Source organism: Salvelinus namaycush, chromosome 5, assembly GCF_016432855.1.
Source record: "Salvelinus namaycush isolate Seneca chromosome 5, SaNama_1.0, whole genome shotgun sequence".
In the NCBI taxonomy this organism is placed as follows: Eukaryota; Metazoa; Chordata; class Actinopteri; order Salmoniformes; family Salmonidae; genus Salvelinus; species Salvelinus namaycush.
In genome coordinates this window covers 40,512,357-40,534,890 of record NC_052311.1, presented here as the reverse complement: position 1 = coordinate 40,534,890, position 22,534 = coordinate 40,512,357, and the positions used below count along the sequence as shown (strand labels likewise).

Here is a 22,534-nt window from a genome sequence, read left to right as displayed (position 1 = left end):
CACAGTGTCCAAGGAAGGGCCAGAAGTATACAGAATGGCGTCGTCTGCGTAGAGGTGGATCAGGGAATCGCCCGCAGCAAGAGCAACATCATTGATATATACAGAGAAATGAGTCTACAGTTTTGACTGGTACTCTTCAAGCTGTGTCTCTAGGCTTGATAGGAAACCAGAAAAAAGCTGTCAGACTTAATCTCACCGCATTCCATTCTCCAGTGAGACTCGCACACGAATTACGCTTTTCTCTCCATTGGGTGTGTCCAGATTCTGGCTCTGATTAGCCTAATTTCAGCTGCATCACGCAGTGCTTTTTTTGCCAGTGCCTATGCCTACTGGGGATGATGGCTTCTGTGATAGAAGCCCTCCCCCTAGGGCTATTGTTGTAGCCTTTCCTGTGCAGAGTGCTAGTTGCTCACCTAGTCTCATCCCACAGCTTAAACCAATATCTTTGGGTGTCCACGTCGGGCCTACAGGCCAAGTGGGCTCCCATGGGTTCAGTTGTGCCCTGCAGGGGGATCACGTCAACCCCCCCCCTAAGGGTGGGTTGCACTGTTAGATAGCAACTCAATTCGGGGGTTATGGACAGTGGCACGGAGTACACTGCGTATGCATTACCTAAAGCTCCTATCATATCTGGTGCTCAGGCACTTCCTCCCACCTTTGTCGGGCCGGCTTGTGCTGGTCAGAACCGGCAATGTTCATGGCGGTGGTGGCATACATCAACAGACTGTGAGGGACTCGGTCTTCCCATTTGCTGTGGAGCAGTGCGCACATGCTCTCGCTTCCCCAGTTGCCTCAACTCTTGTACAGATCTTCTATCCAGGGGGGGCCCTCTCTCTCCCTGGGTGGTCTCCCAGATATGTGGAATATTTGGCAGGGCCAACGTAGATCTTTACACATCACAAAGAAGCACGCTTTGTCTGTTTCTCTCAAAGACCTGAGCGCTTCTTTGGAAACGGATGCACTGGTGCACCAGTATCCTCGGCCCCTCCTTTACGCATTTCCCCCTGTGGAGCTGGTTGTGCCTGGAGAGCTTGTTTTTGATTTCTTGTGGCTCCCCGTTGGCCCAAGCAACCTTGGTTCACAGAGATCATTTTGTTTTTTAGGCGGGGACCCGTGACAACTCCCGTTGCTCAGAGACCTGTGGTCCCAGGTGCACGGTCAGAATTGGCATGCCGGATATTTGGTTCCTATGGGTCCGGCCCCTGAGAGGGCCAATCTGATGGAGCCTTCAACCCGAAAGTCATGGCTATGTCCTATAGGTCTTTTAGCTTTTGAGTTATTTCTCTCTTTGCGTCCTTTTTGCTTCTGAAGAGCAGCTGAGTTTAAATGCCCCGTGTCCAGTATGAGCATTATGCACGTACATTGAGCGGATCTGGGATATCCGGTTATGTGACCAGCTTTCAGTTTGTTTTGCTAATCCAGCTGGCAGCTAATGATTAGCAGATGCTCTCCCCTGGCAGGCCCAAGGTTAGAGCCTGTATCTCCTTACTCGGTCGCACTTATTGTATAATATCTTTGGTTCGTCATAGGCCGAAAGGCCCTGGAAACAATCACTAGAGAAAATGTCACACGAAGAAAGAGCCCAGTGGTTTTGGGGCTGGCTCCTACATATTTATTGTTGAAGCCAATGTCTGTAATTACAATATTAACACATGCTCTGGTCTGGCCTAGTGGGGTTGCGTGCTTATTGGCCAGTATGTCATAACTTTGTCATGTGTCCTTACTGTGGTGATGTTTCGGCGGTTATATCAGTGGAAAATGACTCATGGTTGTTTTTCGGTGGTGGCTCTATCGCTCGCTGCCTGGTGAAATTATGGTGTAACCCGACACTGCCAGAGGCATAGGCCTGTGGTGGACGGGTGAGGAGTTTTTCAGACTACAGGGACTTATTCAGGTGAAATAAAGTTATTATCCATAATTTAGCCCATTCTTGATTAGATTTTTACTGCCTTTGTTTCAACACTGTGAGATTAATATGGTCTCTTGATCTGCATCTCTTCATTCAGGCTCCCTCTCATCACATTTTCCTCTATCACTCAATCACACTGCTTTCCCATTGACTTTCCAGGCTGCAGCCAGTGTTCTACATTCCTCTCCTCGGCACTGGAGATTTCTAGAATTCCTCTCTGTGTCACCTTCTAGCGGAGGCCAGGCTTACATTTGCTAAATCCACACACAGGCATTAAAAAAAGGGTGAGAGGAACAAGGGGCTCTTTATCCTTTCTTTGGAGTCACTTTTTCCTGGAGGAATTCAGGGATGTGGTGCAGATTGAATCTAAAGTGGTCTAACTGGCCACTGAGGAAGCTTACGGTCAGGGTTGACATGACATACAGTCAGTGTGGGTGCTGTGAGACAACCCTACTGTATACAAGTGAGTGATGCACAGCCATTGGCACCTTACAGATGCACACATTGGGAAAGATGCACACACACACAGTGATGGAGAAAAGGCCTGGTCAATAATGAGCCACCAATTCCCCACTCCACTGATGTGTTTTCCCAGTTTTTGTTTTCATAAATTGGCACAACCAGCACTTACAGCAGGGGCTGATGGTGTTCTCTTGAGATTGAACCTGTGAAAGCGTAAGCCACTAAACATTTGATGGGCTGCTGGGTCGTCAGTTTTCCACTCGGCGATAGGAAACTATTGGATAAGGGTCTGTACAGATTAAGGTCAGCTTGGAGCATGGACTGGTAGCAGCAGGCCTGAGTGGAAAAAATAGTGAGAGAGAGACAGGGTTGTTAGTCATGAGGATGGTACTGGGATCCAGGGTCCAGCACGGCCTCAGAGAGAGCGAGAGGGAGAGGGACAGGGAGGGAATGCTCTGTTGTTTAACAGGGGACGTTCAAATAAAATTGTATTTGTCACATGCGCCGAATACAACAATAGACCTTACAGTGAAATGCTTACTTACAAGCCCTTAATTGTTCAACTATTTACTAAAATAAAGTAAAAAATAAATAAGAAAATAGAAAAATAGCAAATAATTAAAGAGCAACAATAAAATTAGCAGTAGCGAGGCTATATACAGGGGGTACCGGTGCAGGGGGCACAGGTTAGTTGAGGTAATTGAGGTGGTATGTACATGTAGGTAGAGGTAAAGTGATTATGCATAGATAATAAACAGAGTAGCAGTAGTGTAAATATGGGGGTGGGGGACGGGACAATGCAAATAGTCCAGGTAGCCATTTGATTAGCTGTTAAGGAGTCTCATAGCTTGGGGGGTAGAAGCTGTTAAGCCGGCCCCTCAGGAAGTCCAGGATCCAGTTGCAAAGGGAGGTGTTTAGTCCCAGGGTCCTTAGCTTAGTAATGAGCTTTGAGGGAACTGTGAGCTATGACCGACCTATGACCGACCTATCAGAACATTTTGTGCTATGAGGCGGTAGTCATTCAGACAGGTTACCTTGGCATTCTTAGGCACAGGGACTATGGTGGTTTGCTTGAAATACGTAGGTATTACAGACTGGGTCCGAGAGATGTTGAAAATGTCAGTGAAGACACTTTCCAGCTGGTCAGCGCATGCTCTGAGCACGCGTCCTGGTAATCCGTCTGGCCCTGCTGCCTTGAGAATGTTAACCTGTTTAAAGGTCTTACTCACATCGGCTACAGAGAACGTGATCATATGACACAAGTTAAACTCCCCCTTTGTTACATTTCCCAACGTTTACAGACCACTGCTCATGCCCTATCAGAGCTGTTCGTCAGGTCCTAGGGCCTGTGCTCCGAGTTGTTGATGGCATTATGGTTTAAGGGCAGAAAGGTAGTGTAATTGGGTTTAATGGGCTTTTATGGGATGTCGGGAGTTATTTCTGTCTGAGGTCTCTCCTGGTGTCCTAACTCCTCTCTCTGTAGGCAGGCTTGGACAAGGGCCCAGTGCCTGAAACATTTTCCTCCCACTCTCTGTGCTTTTAACTGGCCTCCCACTCACCCCTCTCGCTAATCGTGCAGCGCCACTTAAAAGGACTGAGTAACAAGGCCAAGCTGCGCCGCGACTACCATTTGTCATTGCGATCTCAAGGCGGTGGTGTGAGTTAGGACCCGGCGGTGGCGATTTTTGGGTGGGCAGGGCAACTCAAAGTCCAAAGGGGCCACAACTCCTCGCTGGTTGCAGGGTTCACCATCTTCACTTCTTGTCCCGGGGTTTTGACGGAGTGCCCTGTGGAAGAGAAGGGTTGGGGGGAAACGCTGGGAGCTTCTTGCAGGTGCTCTGGCGACTCTCCCGGGATGTTTTTTTTGTGTGTAGCGTGTGTGCTGGGTTTTGTTGTCAACCCTGCTATTTATGTACTTTCTTAGCCATGTGAAGTATAGGCTAGATCTCACTTGTCCATTTTCCAAAATGTTTCTCCTAATATATACAACTTATTGTGTTGGACTTTTGGCAATATGAAAGACATTGATTTCTTCTGTACCACTCAACCGCAGTGTTTGTTCGCTTCTCTGACTGCACACAGTCCTACAGAGGGAGAGTCCATGATCAGTTTGGGGTTGTACTTTGTGTCTCTTTCATTCTGCTTTCCTGCAGACATCAATATCGGCTTCTGAAGGTTTTCAAAGTAGCCATGAAATCGATTTGAACTGAACTCAGAAAAGGTGTAGCGTGTGGAGTTGCAATATTGGCAGGCCTTGGGCAATAATAGAACTGTCAGTCAGTCGAGGTTCAACTGCAACAATTGATTTCCTGGCAAGTTTCTATTCGAAAGAGGAATTTTAGCCTACAACCGTGTCTGTATGAGTGGACCCAGTGACCCTGAGGCAGAGTTGGACTGAGTGGACACAAGCCTGAAGGCTGTGCTACTGGGTTAGCTGGCTGCATGTTGGCTGGTGGTAGTGTGGTTGGGACGAGCGTAGGCTGCATGGCCTGGGACTCCAAGGCAGAGTAGAGTGAAGCTGAGCGCTGCTCGTTATGTTGGGTGTGTATGGGAACGCCTGTAAACATGACATTCCCTCTCCAGCGAGCGGGCCCGGGTTAATGACAGCCCTGCAGCACAATGAGCATTAAAGTGCAGCCACCACTGTCGCCACCCAATGGCCAGGACCTTCCTACTCCCAGGCCCGGGACTGCGACGCGACAGACCCAGAGTGGACATTAACCCCTCTGTCCCACCTATTGAAATAGAATGACTACAATGGACATCCATTCAATTCCATTTCTATTTTCTCACGCTCTCTTGCCACCCTCTTTCTGTCATCTCTTCTTTCTCTCTTCCCTTCCTTCCCCCTCCTCTCTCCCCTTTCATCCCTTTCTTTTAAGTCTTCCATATTTTCCAGAGAGGACATTAACCTCTTTCCCACCATACACCACTCTGACTCTCTCTCTGCGCTCCTCTTTTCTGCTCAACCCCGCATCCACCTGACTGACTCTGGGTTCTCACCATCACCCAACTCTGCCTACCTTCTACACTCCTCCATCCATTTCTGCCTTTCATCGCTTTTCTCAGATTTCCCTTCCTTTCCCTCTCCTCTTTCATGCTTTCTTTCCTCTTATTTTAATTTCTCCATATTTCCCCAATGTCCGTCCTCTTCTCGCTCGTTACTCTTTCATATAGGAGGTGGAGCGGAGATTTATCGTCCAGCCTCCTAGCTCCGTACTCATCGTCTCAGAGGTTTTTGAAAGTTCTACTTGAGTCTTGATTACACGCATCACACACACTCTAATCCACTCTTCCTCTCCTCATCATCTCCCTCTCCTTCTCTGTCTTCTCTCTCACACACACACACACACATTGACTCATCAGGCCACTGTCCAAGTAGATAACGCGTAGCAATGAAAGCCTCTTGTCAGTATGCATGCCTGTTTTTGTCAGGCTGGAGTGTACAGTGATATTCATGGCATGTTCGTGTGCTCTCGTTGCTCCAAGCGTATAATTCTCATGTGGAAAAAGCCTACTGCTCATATTTGGGCCTTCTGCCGTGACTCCACCACTGTCTATATAAGGCAACTTGACATTACGACATTGGGTCCATGTTCACCAACATGAAAGAATGGTTTTGATGAGTGAAATAAATAGGTAGTGTGCTACTGAGAAATGGTCACTGGCTCCTCTGAAGAGGAAGAGTCATGGTTAAAGGTCCGGCCACAATTACTATGTTTGAGTAAATGAGTACACTACTGTCATTGTGTGTGTGTCCAAGAAAAGTGTCTGGCCCATCCCTGTCCCCTGGGTGAGGCAGTGATTTGAGATGAGTGAGTAGGACAGTGCCAGTGTTGCGGCCAGCAGTATTTGGGGCGGCAGGTAGCCTAGTGGTTAGGGCGTTGGACTAGTAACCGAAAGGTTGCTAGATTGAATCCCCGAGCTGACAAGGTAAAAATGTGTCGTTCTGCCCTTGAACAAGGCAGTTAAGCCACTGTTCCTAGGCCATCATTGTAAATAAGAATTTGTTCTTAACTGACTTGCCTAGTTAAATATTATAAAAATAAGCTGACGTCTCACAGCAGCCGCAATGGTATTTGCCCTTTTTTTAAAAGTGTTGTGTGCCAGACACTGAGAGAGCGAGACAGACGGGACACTGATAAATGGAATACGAAGAAAAGGCGTGGGGCGGACCGACCGACAGGTGGGGGGAGGACCAGCCGATAGGCGCGGGGGGGGCGGACCGGCAGGGCGGAAGGCGCGGTTAGACAGACTGAAGACGCAGGTGGGCAGACAGGCGGGGGACCGGCAGGGCGGAAGACGTGGGACAGACGGAAGACACAGGCAGGCGCAGACAGACGGAAGACACAGGCAGGCGCAGACAGACGGAAGACACAGGCAGGCGCAGACAGACGGAAGACGCAGGCAGACAGGCGGGGGACCGGCTGGGGGGGCTGGCGGGCGGATGGAAGACGAGGACGGAAGACGCGGGCGCACGAGCGAGTAGAAGACACAAAACAAGTAGAAGGAAAATGGACAGACTCAAATATGTCCGTCTGTCTTCTTTCAGGTTGAGAGAAAAGTAGAGATCAGATGGAGATGAGCCGTTTCTTCTCCATAGTTTTTTGTCTGTCCCACAAAATCTTTATCCAAACACATAAGCAGTGATTGTAGCTTTAAACGGTCGACCTCACAATAAAATGTCAGTTTCTTCATGACAAAAGATTGCTGGGTATGATCTAGCATTTGAGGCAAGAGATCTGGGAGCTGGAATACTCCTCAGTTTGAATCTGATAGTGTTTCTTTTATTACATTTGTGACTATTAAGAGTGTGATCTCACATAATCTTGACCCAAGCCTCACCTGGTTCTCATATTCCTATTTAGCCCACATAGTCCCAACATTTTGGGCACCCCTGCTTTACATTCAGCAATACTCCTGCTGTGTGGGCCAGATGTGAATAGCTACATTTTGTCTTGTCCATTATTATCACAGCATGCACTGGAATCACAGTCACAATCACACCCGTCGGCAAGGGACAGGCTTTCCCAAACCACCGTCCCACCTATTAGTGCAGAAAATCCAGAAGGCATTTGGAGTGTGATTACTAAATGGGTCATTCGATTCCCTGGCCCCCGGGGGGTGAAATTCTATCTCACGATATTGAAATAACAGCGCTGCTGCCTTTGTCAGAGGCATCTGAAGAATGTGCTTGTGTTGGAGTATGGTATGCAGCTCCACTCCTGGCACTGAGATAGAGGCAGCCCCTAGTGTTTAGGGGTGAAGTGAAACGCTTATTTAAACACAATCTCTCTCTCTCTGTCTGCGTGTGTGACAACAAGCAGGAGGACTGGGGTCATTTTTAGCTGCAGGCAATTTGGCGGTAGCCTCACTTATTCATCTACCTGTGAGTCATATTCCGTAACATGTCACACCATGATATTGGTGCCCTCTCTCACCCCTTGCCTGATTTGCTATCTGCGTTACATTTTAGCCAGGCACCGTTACCATCTGGTTCTCCCAATTTCCATCCCTTTATAGCAAAATGATATAGCCTGCGGTGCTGTGTTTTTTTATGTGAAAAAGGTAGTTTTATGGTATTTCACCTGGTAGTCAGTTACTCAAGCTCAGTAGACAAGGATACAAATATAATTGAAATTATTATTTTAAAGGGATGGGACAAAAATGTATTCCTGATCACACAATATGAGTGATTGGACAGTCCTACTCTCAACCGGAGTGCCATGCCTAGAAATGCCATGGCTGTCAAAGCAGGCATTCTTCCAATAGGTTGACTCTGGAGACTGTCATGGTGAGAGCCCCATATTAGTATGTGGTCTCTGACCGAGTCAGTGTGTCGCAACCAAACCAGGGACCCCAGCGACGTAAACAAACGCTCAACCAGCCTCTTTAACATCAGCGACGCCCAGAACCCTTTTGGTTCCGATACTGTATCTGTGGTCCTTTGGTGTAAGCAAATGAAGCTATCGTTTTGTGTCTTTCTATATCCATGTGTTGCGTATTTCTAGGGTATGTTTTGAGTGACGTCAGGAGTCTCCATACCAAATGAAAAATAAAGCTGTATATAAGCTGCGGCGCTTACTCAAAGGTATTGCAGATAGGGCATGTTGTGATACATTGGGAGTTCACTTGCCAAGTGGTTTAGAAGGTGGAGGAGCCAGGTGATACTTTTCCTCCTGTCTGTTCTAGTTGCAGTGTGTCACATGCCAGCAGTAGACCCTCTTGTATAGGGGAATGAGGGAATCACAGCTTTGTCTGTGTAGTCCATTATCTCTGTGGAAACAATATTCTCATTCCAAACCGGAGAAGGAATTTCGCTCAGGGCTGCACGATCCAATAGAAACACTTCAGCTGAACCAATCCATTACTACCACACAACACTAGCAGGTTTTTACAGCCTGGATTGATGGAGTAGCTAACTGTACTTCTGTCAATTATAATTGCTATACCGGTATTTGTCTCCTAATCAAGAGTACGGATATAATCTATTGAGGATAGAGCGATGTGATTTGGAGACGATGGAGTTAAGGAGAGACAGACGAGGTTTGGATGAGATCAGACTATACGATAGTGTTAGTTATACGCTGTGGTCTGTTGTGCTCTGTTGCATCTTCCTCCTCCACCGCAACCTATTCTTCGTCCTGCTGCTGCTGTAAAGTAGGGTTTACAGTAAAGCCAGATGAACAGCCTCTCTCAGCATGTCATCCAGCTCGTGACCTACCAGCTTAAATCAAACCCCAGTAGCATCCTACTGCTCTCCAACAGCCATACCACACAAAGCCTGGCCATGCAAGCAAAGCCTGGCCATGCAAACATACTGTTCGTTCCATTCCACTGTTCCAACCAGCAAAATAAAGTTCTGATCCGGTTCGAACCACACAAAAAAGTCATTTTTTAACTTGTGGATTTTTTTACATTTAACTAATTAAATTACTTAACCAGTCGGTGAGGATTGAGCAGGCAAGCTAGTTGTTTACATGCATGATGGACAGACACGTATACTATGGTGCAAGATGCGACAGCAATTTTGCGGGTGGTGAAAGAGGGGGAGAGTGCTGAGAAGAGGCTTGAAGAACGGGGCATCTTGTTATGACATGCACTATTTGAATTAGGCCCACAGAATTCTCTCTAGGAGGAGTGTCTTCTATGGAGGAACTTTGAATGTCCTTTTGAGCTAGCTAGCTAACAAGCTTAAGCAAGCGAGCTAGCTAGCTAAGAAGCTTGTGTGTGCAGAGCGGCACCAGAATTAAAAACACTTTTTTGTAGTTAATAAATCCAATGTGAAACGTGATAACTAGGCCTATAGTATCCCTAACTAGCATTGAAAAAGTTCATGCTTCTCTAACTAATTTCAAATCTCTCTCCCTATCTTCTGAATCATGCTTGTACAGTAGCCTATGCTTCGGAGGGTCAGGTAGCCTAAAAGCACGCGCACACACAATGGCAAAGATTTTCAGCTTGTAGGCAGACACTTGAATGATGTTCTGAGTGACAGAGTGAGGGCTTTGAATATGCGCTTTGTTTGTGTTTTTTTTGTAGGACTGGAAACGTTGTGGCACGTGAAATACCTTTTATTAAGCGGTTCCCAAGCTTTTAAAGTAACGGTTCTGTTCCGGAACAGTATGGTTCACCTTTGTTCCAGGTTCTGATTCTGTTCCTTGAAAAAAAAATATATATTTTCAGTTTTTTGGTTCTGCTCCCTGAAAATGTTCCAACCCCTGATATTGTCCTTTGTTGAGCTTTGATTTGCACAATACTTTGAACCGTGTGTTTTTCAAAGGTTGTATCTTATCTAGTCAATTAGATAATGAAATTGTAATCCAAATATGATCTGACCCAGTTTCTGATGAGAAGCAATTATTCGGTTGATGAATTTATGGAAACAATTGACAAGAGTCCCTGAAAGAAAGCACAAGAGACTTAAAATTAGGAGTATGAAAGCGACGCTTAGCTAGCCTGTATGTTTCCATAGCATAGAGTTTCACACTACCCTACACAGTGATGTCACCCCACAATAACATAAGTAGCCCCCTGTTTAAGACCCCCGTCTCATTCCCCCTTGTGAACAGTGATATGGCAGAGCAGTGGTATGTGATACGCCCACTCCCCTTACAGAGCACCTTCAGCACTTTACCGCTAACCCCCCACACACTGTCAGTGTTTTCCCTAAGTACATGGCATAGCAAGGGAGTTCTGGGCTGGGGGGGTATGCCCCCAGTGAATTTCTTTTGAAGTACGAGTCCTATTTTGGTGGCCTCTGGTACATTATAATGCCTTGATTCCATCCGAAATAAACGGGTACATTATTGAATACTTTAACAACTTTACCTCCCAGATTTGTAAAATTAGTTGTGGTATTGAGAAGAAAGACGTGACTTAAAATAAAAGTGCCTGTATGAATGCAATGTGTTAGTCGTTTTGGATATTGCCTAGGCTTATATGATCATGACTTTTCTAAATAAGAACCTTTTTTTAACATTAATCCTGTCTTCTCTTAAGATTAGTCATATTTACAGTTGTCCTGCAATATATGAATTGCCACAATGATGTTTGTTTTTCAAATATGTATAGTATTGGCTCTACTGCTGTGGACACTCAGGGTAAGGAAACAATGTGTCTTTTTGTAAATTGGTATCCCTTTAGCAGTTTGGCCTGTCAATCGATCACTGTGGGTGGGATTGTCAGGATGTTTGTGAGTCAGTTGGTAGGGTTCCAGACCTGTCAATCAACCACTGTGGGTGGGACTTTGAGGTAAGGTGGTAGATTAGTGATCTAGTCAGAAAAACTAGTCGTACAAATGTAATTTACTGTGGCAAATACTAAATCTAGTCTACTCGTTCAATTTAGTTTATTGTGGCAAAAAACCTGAGAATAAAGGTTTGCTTTCCGTCTAGTAAATATTGATTCCCTGTTGAGAAACAATATAGAATTGTAAGAAAATGCTATTAAAAAAATTTAAGTCAGGGGATGGACCACCAAACTCCCTGCCAGGTTGTGCACTCCCAGTTTTATACAAAGTCAGGCAACCATGAATAGACCAGAGGCTGGTGGGAGGAGCTATAGGAGGACAGACTCATTGTAATGACTGGAATGGAATCAATGGAACTTTATCCAACACATCAAACATTTTGGAAATCACGTTTGACTCAGTTCCATTAATTCCATTCCAGCCATTACAATGAGCCCATCCTTTTTTAGCTCCTTACATCAGCCGCCACTGGAATAGACCGACAGATATGAATGAAACGGGTGCTAAAAATGGGCTCTGCTAGACCGAATGCAACAGTTGACTACTCCAGTTTCTACACTTTAATCAAATCTTTAGGCCTTCATCAATATATTTAATAATACCATATACAGTGCCTTCAGAAAGTATTCACACCCCTTGACTTTTTTCACATTTTGTTGTTACAGCCTGAATTTAAAATGGATTAAATTGAGTTTTTTTTGTCACTGGCCTACACACAATACCCCATAATGTCAAAGTGGAATTATGCTTTTTGAAATGTTTACAAATTAATAAAAAGTGAAAGCTGAAATGTCAGCTATGGCAAGGCTAAATACGTTCAGTAGTAAAAATGTGCTTCAAAAGTCACAAATTGACTCTGTGTGCAATAATAGTGTTTAACATGATATTTGAATGAAAATCTCATCTCTGTACCCCACACATATAAGGTAAGGTCCCTCAGTCGAGCAGTGAATTTCAAACACAGATTCAACCACAAATACCAGGGAGGTTTTCCAATGCCTTGCAAAGAAAGGCACCTATTGGTAGATGGGTATGAATAATAAAAGCAGACATTCAATATCCCTTTGAGCATGGTGAAGTTATTCATTACAATTTGGATGGTATATCAATACATTCAGTCACAACAAAGATACAGTCATCCTTCCTAACTCAGTTGCCGGAGAGGAAGGAAACCGCTAAGGGATTTCACCATGAGGCCAATTGTGATTTTAAAACGATTACATAGTTTTCCCCTCTCACACCCATTAAACTGAGGATGGATCAACAACATTGTAGTTACTCCACAATACTAACCTAATTGACAGAGTGAAAAGAAGGAATCCTGCACAGATGTGGCAAAGCAAATCACTTTCTAGCCTGAATGCAAAGTGCTATGTTTGGGGCAAATCCAATACAACACATTACTTAGTAACATTCTCCATATTTTCAAGCATATTGCAGGCTGCGTGATGTTATGGGTATGCTTGTAATTTTTAAGGACTGGGGGAGTTTCAGGATAAAAAAATTAATGGAATGGTGCTAAGCACAGGGAAAATCCTAGAGAAAAAACTGGTTCAGTCTGCTTTCCATCAGACACTGGGAGATTAATTCACCTTTCAGCAGGACAATAACCTAAAACACAAGGCCAAAACAACACTAAAATTGCTTACCAAGAAGACAGTGAATGTTCCTGAGTGGCCAAGTTAAAGTTTTGACCTAAATCGTCTTGAAAATCTATTGCAAGACTTGAAAGTGGTTGTCTAGCAATGTTCAACAATCAATTTGACAGCGCTTGAATAATGGGCAAATATTGTACTATAGAGACTTACCCAGAAAAAAATCCCTTTAATCCATTTTTAATTCAGGTTGTAACACAGCAAAATGTGGAATAAGTCAAGGGGTATGAATACTTTCTGAAGGCACTGTAAATATCATGACATTAGCTTTTATAACCGTCAATCTTTTCTTTTATCATGTTTTGGAACAGAATCAGGCTCTCTCTCCACTACCTATTGTTCATGCAGTGAGGATTCAACATCTTCATCAAATGTTTTCTAATTTATCTGCAGATAATTACCGAAAAGCAGTAGTAGCCTACCAGAATGCAAATGAGGGAGCCCAATGAACGGCTCTCTCACCGTTTCGGTTCCGTTCACCTGAAAGATCCGGTCAAAAAGAGCCGTTCGTTCGCAAATAAACCATCAGTAGGCTACACTGGCACGTCTCGACATGGGCTATCCTAGGAAAATACAAACAATATCTTTGGTTTACTTCTCCGGATGTGATACCATGGACATACAGTATAACTACATTGTATATTTTATGAATAACATGGGGAAATAGGAGATTGACTTTATTCAGTCATTGCGACACCTTTTATAAACTAGTCAACACTTGCAGTTAGGTCGTCAATCAAACCACAGTAAATGGCCTTTGTACCCAACTCTGTGGCTGGCTATAGTAGGCCTTTGAAACAGGCCGAAAGAAAATAAATGAATGGGCAACAGAACAATAATTACGTGGATTTCAACTCATCATTACCACTTACATTACATGGGACGTCCCATGGGATCTCCCTCCGTGAAAATAAATTCAACTGCAGCCAACCAGAGCGCACAAAAATAACATGGATACCGAGAGGGGGACAGACAGCACACCGACAAACCAGCAGTGTCCCTGTCATGACTGACAGGCGCCTGTCCTATCACTAGAAGATGCATGTCGTTCATTCTATTGGGAGAAGGCTATATAGACTTTTCTGGCTATCAAATTGAAACTTTTAAGTGAAAAAAAGCCTAGTTAATAAATTAAGTGGAAAAGGTATCCGGCTAACTATGAGTCTGAAGCTATTTTAAGCGAAGGCCAGCGCATATGGAAAATACTGCACTAGTTTGTGCACACACAAATATATGCTACCCAAATTCTGTTAGAATGGGGGGTGTGTGTGTGTGTGTGTGTGTGTGTGTGTTTGAGTATTTATTATCTCCGGGGAGCTATTCATTGTGTGATAAATTGTTACTCATGGTCTGACTGCACTAACTGTACTAAAATGTATCACATGTGAAATAGGGGTCCCTCCGGGTTAAAGGTTGTGAACCCCTGTGTTAGAACATGCTACAAACTGTATTTGCATACTCAAATCATGTACATTGTACATACAAATGTACATCATGTACATACACCTCATTGTACATTTGTCATGATACCATAATACGATGCTTGCCTTAGACACCACAGGCAGGCTGGGGAGAGACATTATGTGTACAGTAACCATAGATTCTGTCTATGGGTGATGTCACACTGTATTGATCAGACTGTGTGTGTTGTGTTTTTCAGTCGGTGGCCAAGACCGGACGGTTGCTTATCAGTCACGAGGCTCCAATCACCGGAGGCTTTGCTGCCGAGATCAGCTCCACAGTGCAAGTAAGTGTGTTTGTGTGTGGTCATGCATGCAGAGGGTTCTATTGGAATCCCAGGAGGCCTTCAGAGGTGAGATGTGGGATGGATTGCAGATAGACAGTAGGGTATCTATATCTGTGTGGATTGATGTATGGGTTGGACTTTCTCTGTTTGAAATGTGAAATGAAATTCAAATATCTGTCAGTCGGTGTCCTCGGTCAGGCAATAAATCTGAGCTAAAGAGGCACTGACAGATACAGTCGAAGTCGGAAGTTTACCTACACTTAGGGTGGTGTCATTAAAACTCGTTTCTCAATCACTCCACAAATTTCTTGTTAGCAAACTATAGTTTTGGCAAGTCGGTTAGGACATCTACTTTGTGCATGACACAAGTCATTTTTCCAACAATTGTTTAAAGACAGATTATTTCACTTATAATTCACTATCACAATTCCAGTGGGTCAGAAGTTTACATACACTAAGTTGACTGTGCCTTTAAACAGCTTGGAAAATTCCAGAAAATTGTCATGGCTTTAGAAGCTTCTGATAGGCTAATTGACACCATTGGAGTCAATTGGAGGTGTACCTGTGGATGTATTTCAAGGCCTACCTTCAAACTCAATGCCTCTTTGCTTGACATCATGGGAATATCAAAAGAAATCAGCCAAGACCTCTGAAAAAAAATTGTTGATCTCCACAAGTCTGGTTCATCCTTGGGAGCAATTTCAAAACACCTGAAGGTACCACGTTCATCTGTACAAACAATAGTACGCAAGTATAAACACCATGGGACCACGCAGCCATCATACCGCTCAGGAAGGAGACGAGTTCTGTCTCCTAGAGATAATCGTACTTTGGTGCGAAAAGTACAAATCAATCCCAGAACAACAGCAAAGGACCTTGTGAAGATGCTGGAGGAAACAGGTACAAAAGTATCTATATCCACAGTAAAACAAGTCCTATATCGACATAACCTTAAAGGCCGCTCAGCAAGGAAGAAGCCACTGCTCCAAAACCGCCATAAAAAAGCCAGACTACGGTTTGCAACTGCACATGGGGACAAAGATCATACTTTTTGGAGAAATGTCCTCTGGTCTGATGAAACAAAAATATAACTGTTTGTCCATAATGACCATTGTTATGTTTGGAGGAAAAAGGGGGATGCTTGCAAGCCGAAGAACACCATCCCAACCGTGAGGCACGTGGGTAGCAGCATCATGTTGTGGGGGTGTTTTGCTGCAGGAGGGACTGGTGCACTTCACAAAATAGATGGCATCATGAGGTAGGAAAATTGTGGATATATTGAAGCAACATCTCAAGACATCAGTCAAGAAGTTAAAGCTTGGTCGCAAATGGGTCTTCCAAATGGACAAGCATACTTCCAAAGTTGTGGAAAAATGGCTTAAGGACAACAAAGTCAAGGCATTGGAGTGGCCAACACAAAGCCCTGACCTCAATCCTATAGAACATTTGTGGGCAGAACTGAAAAAGCATGTGTGAGCAAGGAGGCCTACAAACCTGACTCGGGTACACCAGCTCTGTCAGGAGGAATGGGCCAAAATTCACCCAACTTATTGTAGGAAGCTTGTGGAAGGCTACCTGAAACGTTTGACCCAAGTTAAACAATTTAAAGGCAATGCTACCAAATACTAATTGAGTGCAAGGAAACTTCTGACTCACTGGGAATGTGATGAAAGAAAGAAATCATTCTCTACTATTATTCTGACATTTCACATTCTTAAAATAAAGTGTTGATCCTAACTGGCCTAAGATGGACTTTTTACTAGGATTAAATGTCAGGAATTGTGAAAAACTGCGTTTAAATGTATTTGGCTGAGGTATATGTAAACTTCTGACATCAACTGTGTGTCAGATATGTCATACTGAAACTTGGTAGACTTTGTCAGTTGAAATGAGTAATATATATTAGATCTAGCCAGGTGAAACTAATACTCAAACCTTGGACTGTACTGTACTGACTGTACTGGAGGTGTATCCCCTCTCCCTCACTCCATACCTCCCTCCCTCCCTCTGTCTAGTGAAGACTGCTCTGGCCTGGTGAGGGCATGATCAAAGTATGTGCTGTGTTCCCTTCAGGGAGAATGTGAGAGGGCATACGCCACAGTTTCAACTCCACGAGCTGAGTTATGATTATGAACCTTGTCGGCAGGGCTGCCAATCGCTTTGTTTTTTCTTCCTAGACCACACTCAAAGGTATCCGGATAATGGCATGCTATTCAGTGTAGGCATTACCTCAAGTGAATGATGCCCTGTGTGTCTGCATCAGCGCTGAGATGAGGGCCCTGGAATTGGTCCTTCTCATCTCCCTGGCTGTCACTCGTGTTTTTGTTATCCCCAGACCTGCTTATCGGTAGGATTAATGGTCTGAGTCATACCCATGTTTTCACATGTTTTGTGTCCCGAGGTAACCATTGTTGAATGTGAGATAGCATATGGTGAATATAACAGTTTATGGCGTTTAATACCTTGTTTGTATTGTGTATCGCCATTAGCTTTATGAGCTTTGTGTATGATGAGGTATTGTTGAGACTGCTTTCATCTCGCGCCAAATTAATCCTCAACCACTACTGAAAGAAAATAAATGATCACACGCACTTGCACCTCATGTCTAATGTCTAAGTGTATCCAGGTGTTGCGGCCATGTGCCACGTTGTCCCCCCTCAAGAGCAGGGCACACACAGACTCTCGTGGCCTAGTTCCCTTGGCAACGTGACAGCACTGGCTCTGGAGGGCCCACTTGCCCCCTGTCCAGATGGCCCAATGGTGATGGTCAGTACAACAACTCGCCGGACTGTGGTGACTCACCCGCTAATAACGAGGATGTGGCGTGGGTTCCGCGCTGATAACGCAATGAAACGGAAAAGGCGCTAAAAATAGGGCTTTTAGTAGAAAGGTGCTGAGCTATCGGACCTGGGTCAAGCCTCTGGGAACTACCATAACAACAACATATCAAGTGCTCTCAAGGGAACGACCAGAAAGGGAGACCTAAACCACTACTTAACAAGAGTCAAGAGCAGAGAGGGAGACCTAAACCACTACTTAACAAGAGTCAAGAGCAGAGAGGGAAACCTGTACCACACCTCACCACCAGAGTCAAAAGCAGAGAGGGAGACCTGTACCACACCTCACCACCAGTCAAAAGCAGAGAGGGAGACCCTGCACCACACCTCACCACCAGTCAAAAGCAGAGGGGGAGACCTGTACCACACCTCACCACCAGAGTCGAAAGCAGAGGGGGAGACCTGTACCACACCTCACCACCAGAGTCAAAAGCAGAGAGGGAGACCTGTACCACACCTCACCACCAGAGTCAAAAGCAGAGAGGGAGACCTGTACCACACCTCACCACCAGAGTCAAAAGCAGAGAGGGAGACCTGTACCACACCTCACCACCAGAGTCAAAAGCAGAGAGGGAGACCTGTACCACACCTCACCACCAGTCAAAAGCAGAGAGGGAGACCTGTACCACACCTCACCACCAGTCAAAAGCAGAGACTCTGCCTGGAATATCCCATTCAGGGGCACATGGTGGGAATGAAGGCCTGTGATACAAATGGCTTATAGTCTTGTATGGGTTACTGTTACAATTGATAAAGTGCATGCTCAGCTGTCAGAGTCCAGGACTCAACTTTTATTCTATTCTTTATGTGAAATATACTTTGAACAATGTGCAAATAGATTTTCTTCGAAGTGACAGGGCTGAGAGTATGCCTTGATTTACCCACCCTGGAGCTTGTTTTTTAATTTGGATTGTTGAAGAATAAATAATTGAAATCAGGCCGTCAGTAGGCTTATCCCAATGTTCAGCTGTTTTGTTATCTGGTTTTGAGGCATGTGCAAAACTCTTTCCACCCCTTTCGATGTTTTAAAGTGACTCCAGGAGTGGCTATATATAATGCTTTTGTCAATGTATTATGTCTGGACAGGCGGGTGAAACGAAAGGATAATCGGGTCAAAGCCAACTGCCTCAGGGCAGTGTAAGCACGGTCCAATTATGGATTAGTTTTACTTTCTTTTAAATTTGGAACAGCGGCGTTAAGGGTTTGAAAGTTTCCATTCGGTGGATTAACTACACCTCACAAAAGGTGTTGTCATTGGCTGACCGCTACTCATATCAGAGCTTTCTCTGCTGACTTACAATGGACCTCAAGGATACAAAGAGTGCCACGGAAAAGTTGAGCAGCCTCTCCCATACTGCTGTGCATACAGCTTTGTGACAACTATCACATGGACCTCGCTGTGCTACAGTGTTATTTCATAGTTTTGATGTCTTCACTATTATTCTACAATGTAGAAAGTAGTCAAAATAAAGAAAATCTCTGAATGAGTATAAAAGACTGGTACTGTATAGTATTTATAGGCTAGACCCCTGGGATTGGACAACCCTTAGCCGTGGTATATTGGCCATATACCACACCCCCTCGGGCCTTATTGCTTAATTATACACAGCCTTTGGTCCCGTAACCTTTGCTGTAGACCTACCACAGCTTTCAGATACGTTGGAATCATCCACTCTGGTTGCTCTGCCGAGTTCCTTCCTTTATTTGTGTGTAATGGGAATGGCGCGGAGTCCAGCATTAAACTCCAACCCAACGCTTATCGCTGAGCTGTGGTACTACTGGTCCGGGCCTCACATCAAAGATGGCCGTCTTCCATTCCGGCCCAGTTGGGGTTGGTCAAAGATGAAGGCCTGCGTTTTTCTGCCATACATGCCTTCTGAATCAGAAGCAGAGCCCTTGTTTGCCTGTTAGGCCGTTTTTAAAGAAAGCTTGTTTGTTTTTCCTGCGCCTTCCACTGTAAAACCAAGGCTGGATGCCCCGTCTCTTTCCCTCACAGGATACACCAATCTCCTTCAAAGGGATGTGTTTATGGAAGAGGCCTGTTAGGCTACACACACACACTGAGGAAAGTGAAATTGGATAGCCTGCAGGCTGTGGTAGAGTATGGACATGAGGTATCGCTCCAAGCTCCATGTTCTCTTTTTTGACAATTGATGGGGTGAATGGCCACAGCCTAGCATGAACCCCTCTTTGGCCAGTTTGGGTGTTAATTCATCCATACTGGGCCATCCTTTACCTGTAGAGGTAGATTTTAATCTAAATTGCAAGGGATTTCCCTAAATTTGACCTTCAATAGGATGATCAGAGAATGTGACTCATTTTTCCTTCCAGGAAGTTGCATAGTAAGTGATATGTAAGTACTAGTACACAGGAAGTCTTTAATTAAACTCCTCTAATCAGTCTCTAAAAGCTTCCAGTCTTTATGAACCCATTAACTGCTGCTGTCTTTGAACCCTCTGAAACCATTGTTCATATGGGAATCATGGAAGTAAACAAATACTTTGAAGATCAAAATGGATTTTCCAAGATGTCTTTAAAAAAAATATTTTAAAAAACGGATAAAACAAAAATAGATGGGCTGCTGTCAACCTCAGAGCGGTGTTGAAATGTCTTATGTTTGTTGATAATCAGTCATTGGAGAGCCTATGTAAGTCTGATAAAGGTACAGATTAAACGGTGCTGAGAGACTAGGCAGAGGAAAGTACACCCCAGTAGTGAGATCTCACTGATGTGTTCTTATGTGCTGCGCCACACAGTGCATTCGGAAAGTATTCAGACCCCTTGACTTTTTCCACATTTTGTTACGTTACAGCCTTATTGTAAAATGGATTAAATTGTTTGTTTCCCCCCACATCAATCTACACACAATACCCCATAATGACAAAGCAAAAACAGGTTTTTGGAAATGTTTGCAAATGTATAAAAAAATACTAAACTGAAATATCTTATTTACATAAGTATTCAGACCCTTGTCCTTGGTTGCAACACTCACTACCGAGTTCCAAACTGCCTCTGGATGCAACGTCAGTACAATAACTTCGTTGGGAGCTTCATGAAATGGGTTTCCATGCCCAGCAGCCACACACAAGCCTAAGATCATGCACAATGGCAAGCGTTGGCTGGGGTGGCGTAAAGCTCGCGGCCATTGGACTCTGGAGCACTGGAAATTCGTTTTCTGGAGCAATGAATCACTCTTTACCATCTGGCAGTCCAACGGACAAATCTGGGTTTGGCGGATGCCAGGTGAACGCTACCTGCCCCAGTGCATAGAGCCAACTGTAAAGTTTAGTGGTGGAATAATGGTCTGGGGCGGTTTTTCATGGTTCGGTAGTTCCAGTGAAGCGAAATCGTAACGCTACAGCATTCAATGACATTCTAGACGATTCTGTGGTTCCAACTTTGTGGCAACAGTTTGGTGAAGGCCCTTTCCTGTTTCAGCATGTCAATATCCCAGTTCACAGAGAGAAGTCCAAACAGAAACGGTTAGTCGAGATCGGTGTGGAAGAATTTGACTGGCCTGCACAGAGCCCTGACCTCAACCCCATCAAACACTTTTGGGATTAATTGGAACGCCGACTGTGAGCCAGGCCTAATCGCCCAACATCAGTGCCCAACCTCACTCATGCTCTTGTGGCTGAATGGAAGCAAGTCCCCGCTGCAATGTTCCAACATCTAGTGGAAAACCTTCTCAGAATAGTGAAGGCTGTTATAGCCCCAAATGAGGGTCCAACTCCATGTTAATGCCCATGATTTTGGAATGAGATGTTCGACGAGCAGGTGTCCACATACTTTTGGTAATGTACCATTTAGCCCTATAAATAGGATGCCAAATTCATGATATTAATAATACACTTATGTTTGGATATTGTCTGAAGGATGGTTGGTTGATTTTCAAATGTAGTCTACAAGTTATTACTATGTTGGATTCATACCTCCATCTCAACTAAAAATCTAAGTTAGAGAATAGGACTAAATCACATCAAACTTTATTTGGAGTGCAATTAAAGTTTGATTTGATTTAGTGCTATTCTTTAACTTAGATTATTGGTTGAGATTGAGACATGAATCGAACATATCAATTATTAATTTTTGGACAAACTTTATATTGAATTGTGAACACAACCAAATATCAAATTTGAAGGAGTATCTTCTGCTTGGATAGTACACACACATTGGCCAGCTTATTAGGTATACCCATCTAGTACCGGTCGGACACCCCTTTGCCTCTATAACAGTCTGAATTCTTTGGGGCATGAAAACGTTGTTCATTTGGTATCAAGGGACTTCACGTGTGCCAGGAAAACGTTCCACACCATTACACCACCGCCACCAGCCTGTACGTTTGACACCTGGCAGGATGGGGCTATGGACTCATGGTGCTTATGCCAAATCCTGACTTTGCCATCAACATGACACAACAGGAACTGGGATTTGTTGGACCAGGTTACTTTTTTCCACTCCTTAATTGTCCAGTGTTGGTGATCGCGTGCCCACTGGAGCCACTTCTCCATGTTTTTATCTAATAGGAGTGGAAACCGGTGTGGTCATCATCTGTGGTAAGGACCGACAAGTTGTGCGTGCCGAGATGCCTTCCTGCACACTTCTGTTGTACTTCGCCGTTATTTTCCTGTTTGTGGTCTGCCTTAGCTTGCACGATTCTTGCCATTCTCCTTCGACCTCTCATCAACGTGAAAAGCCCAGGACGCCGGCCGTTTCTGAGATACTGGAACCGGCGTTACTGGAACCGGCGTTACTGGAACCGGCGATCATACCACGCTCAAAGGCGCTTAGGTCACTCGTTTGGCTCATTCTAATGTTCTATTTGAATGCAACAGTAACTGAATGCCTCTGCCAGTCTGCCTGCTTTGTATAGCAAGCCACGGCCACGTGACTCACTGTGTGTCGGAGCAAACCATTATCGTGAACGGGGTGACGTTTTAAATAAATATTATGAATAACGTACATAAAAGACCATATCCAAAGGTAAAAGTGTAATATTATTATTAGTATCATGAATCATTTGGCATCCTATTTATAGGGCTAATGGTAGCTATTTCTAAACTTCCAAAGATGGATGAATGAGAGTATACCTAGCTAAATGTTGAAATTATGGTGTCCTTTATTGGGCATATAAGATGTCAATGTAGCCTACATAAACTCAACCTTACTACG

General features: G+C 44.4%; 1 protein-coding gene across 1 annotated transcript in view; it reads left to right on the top strand.

The window, feature by feature from the left end:
* The window catches only part of LOC120048269 (2-oxoisovalerate dehydrogenase subunit beta, mitochondrial-like), an 84,068-nt gene that overhangs the window by 49,959 nt on the left and 11,575 nt on the right, over positions 1-22,534 (top strand). Inside the window, exon 9 of the mRNA XM_038994112.1 lies at positions 14,439-14,525. Coding sequence (XP_038850040.1) covers positions 14,439-14,525 — 87 coding nt within the window. The remainder of the gene's footprint in view (positions 1-14,438; positions 14,526-22,534) is intronic.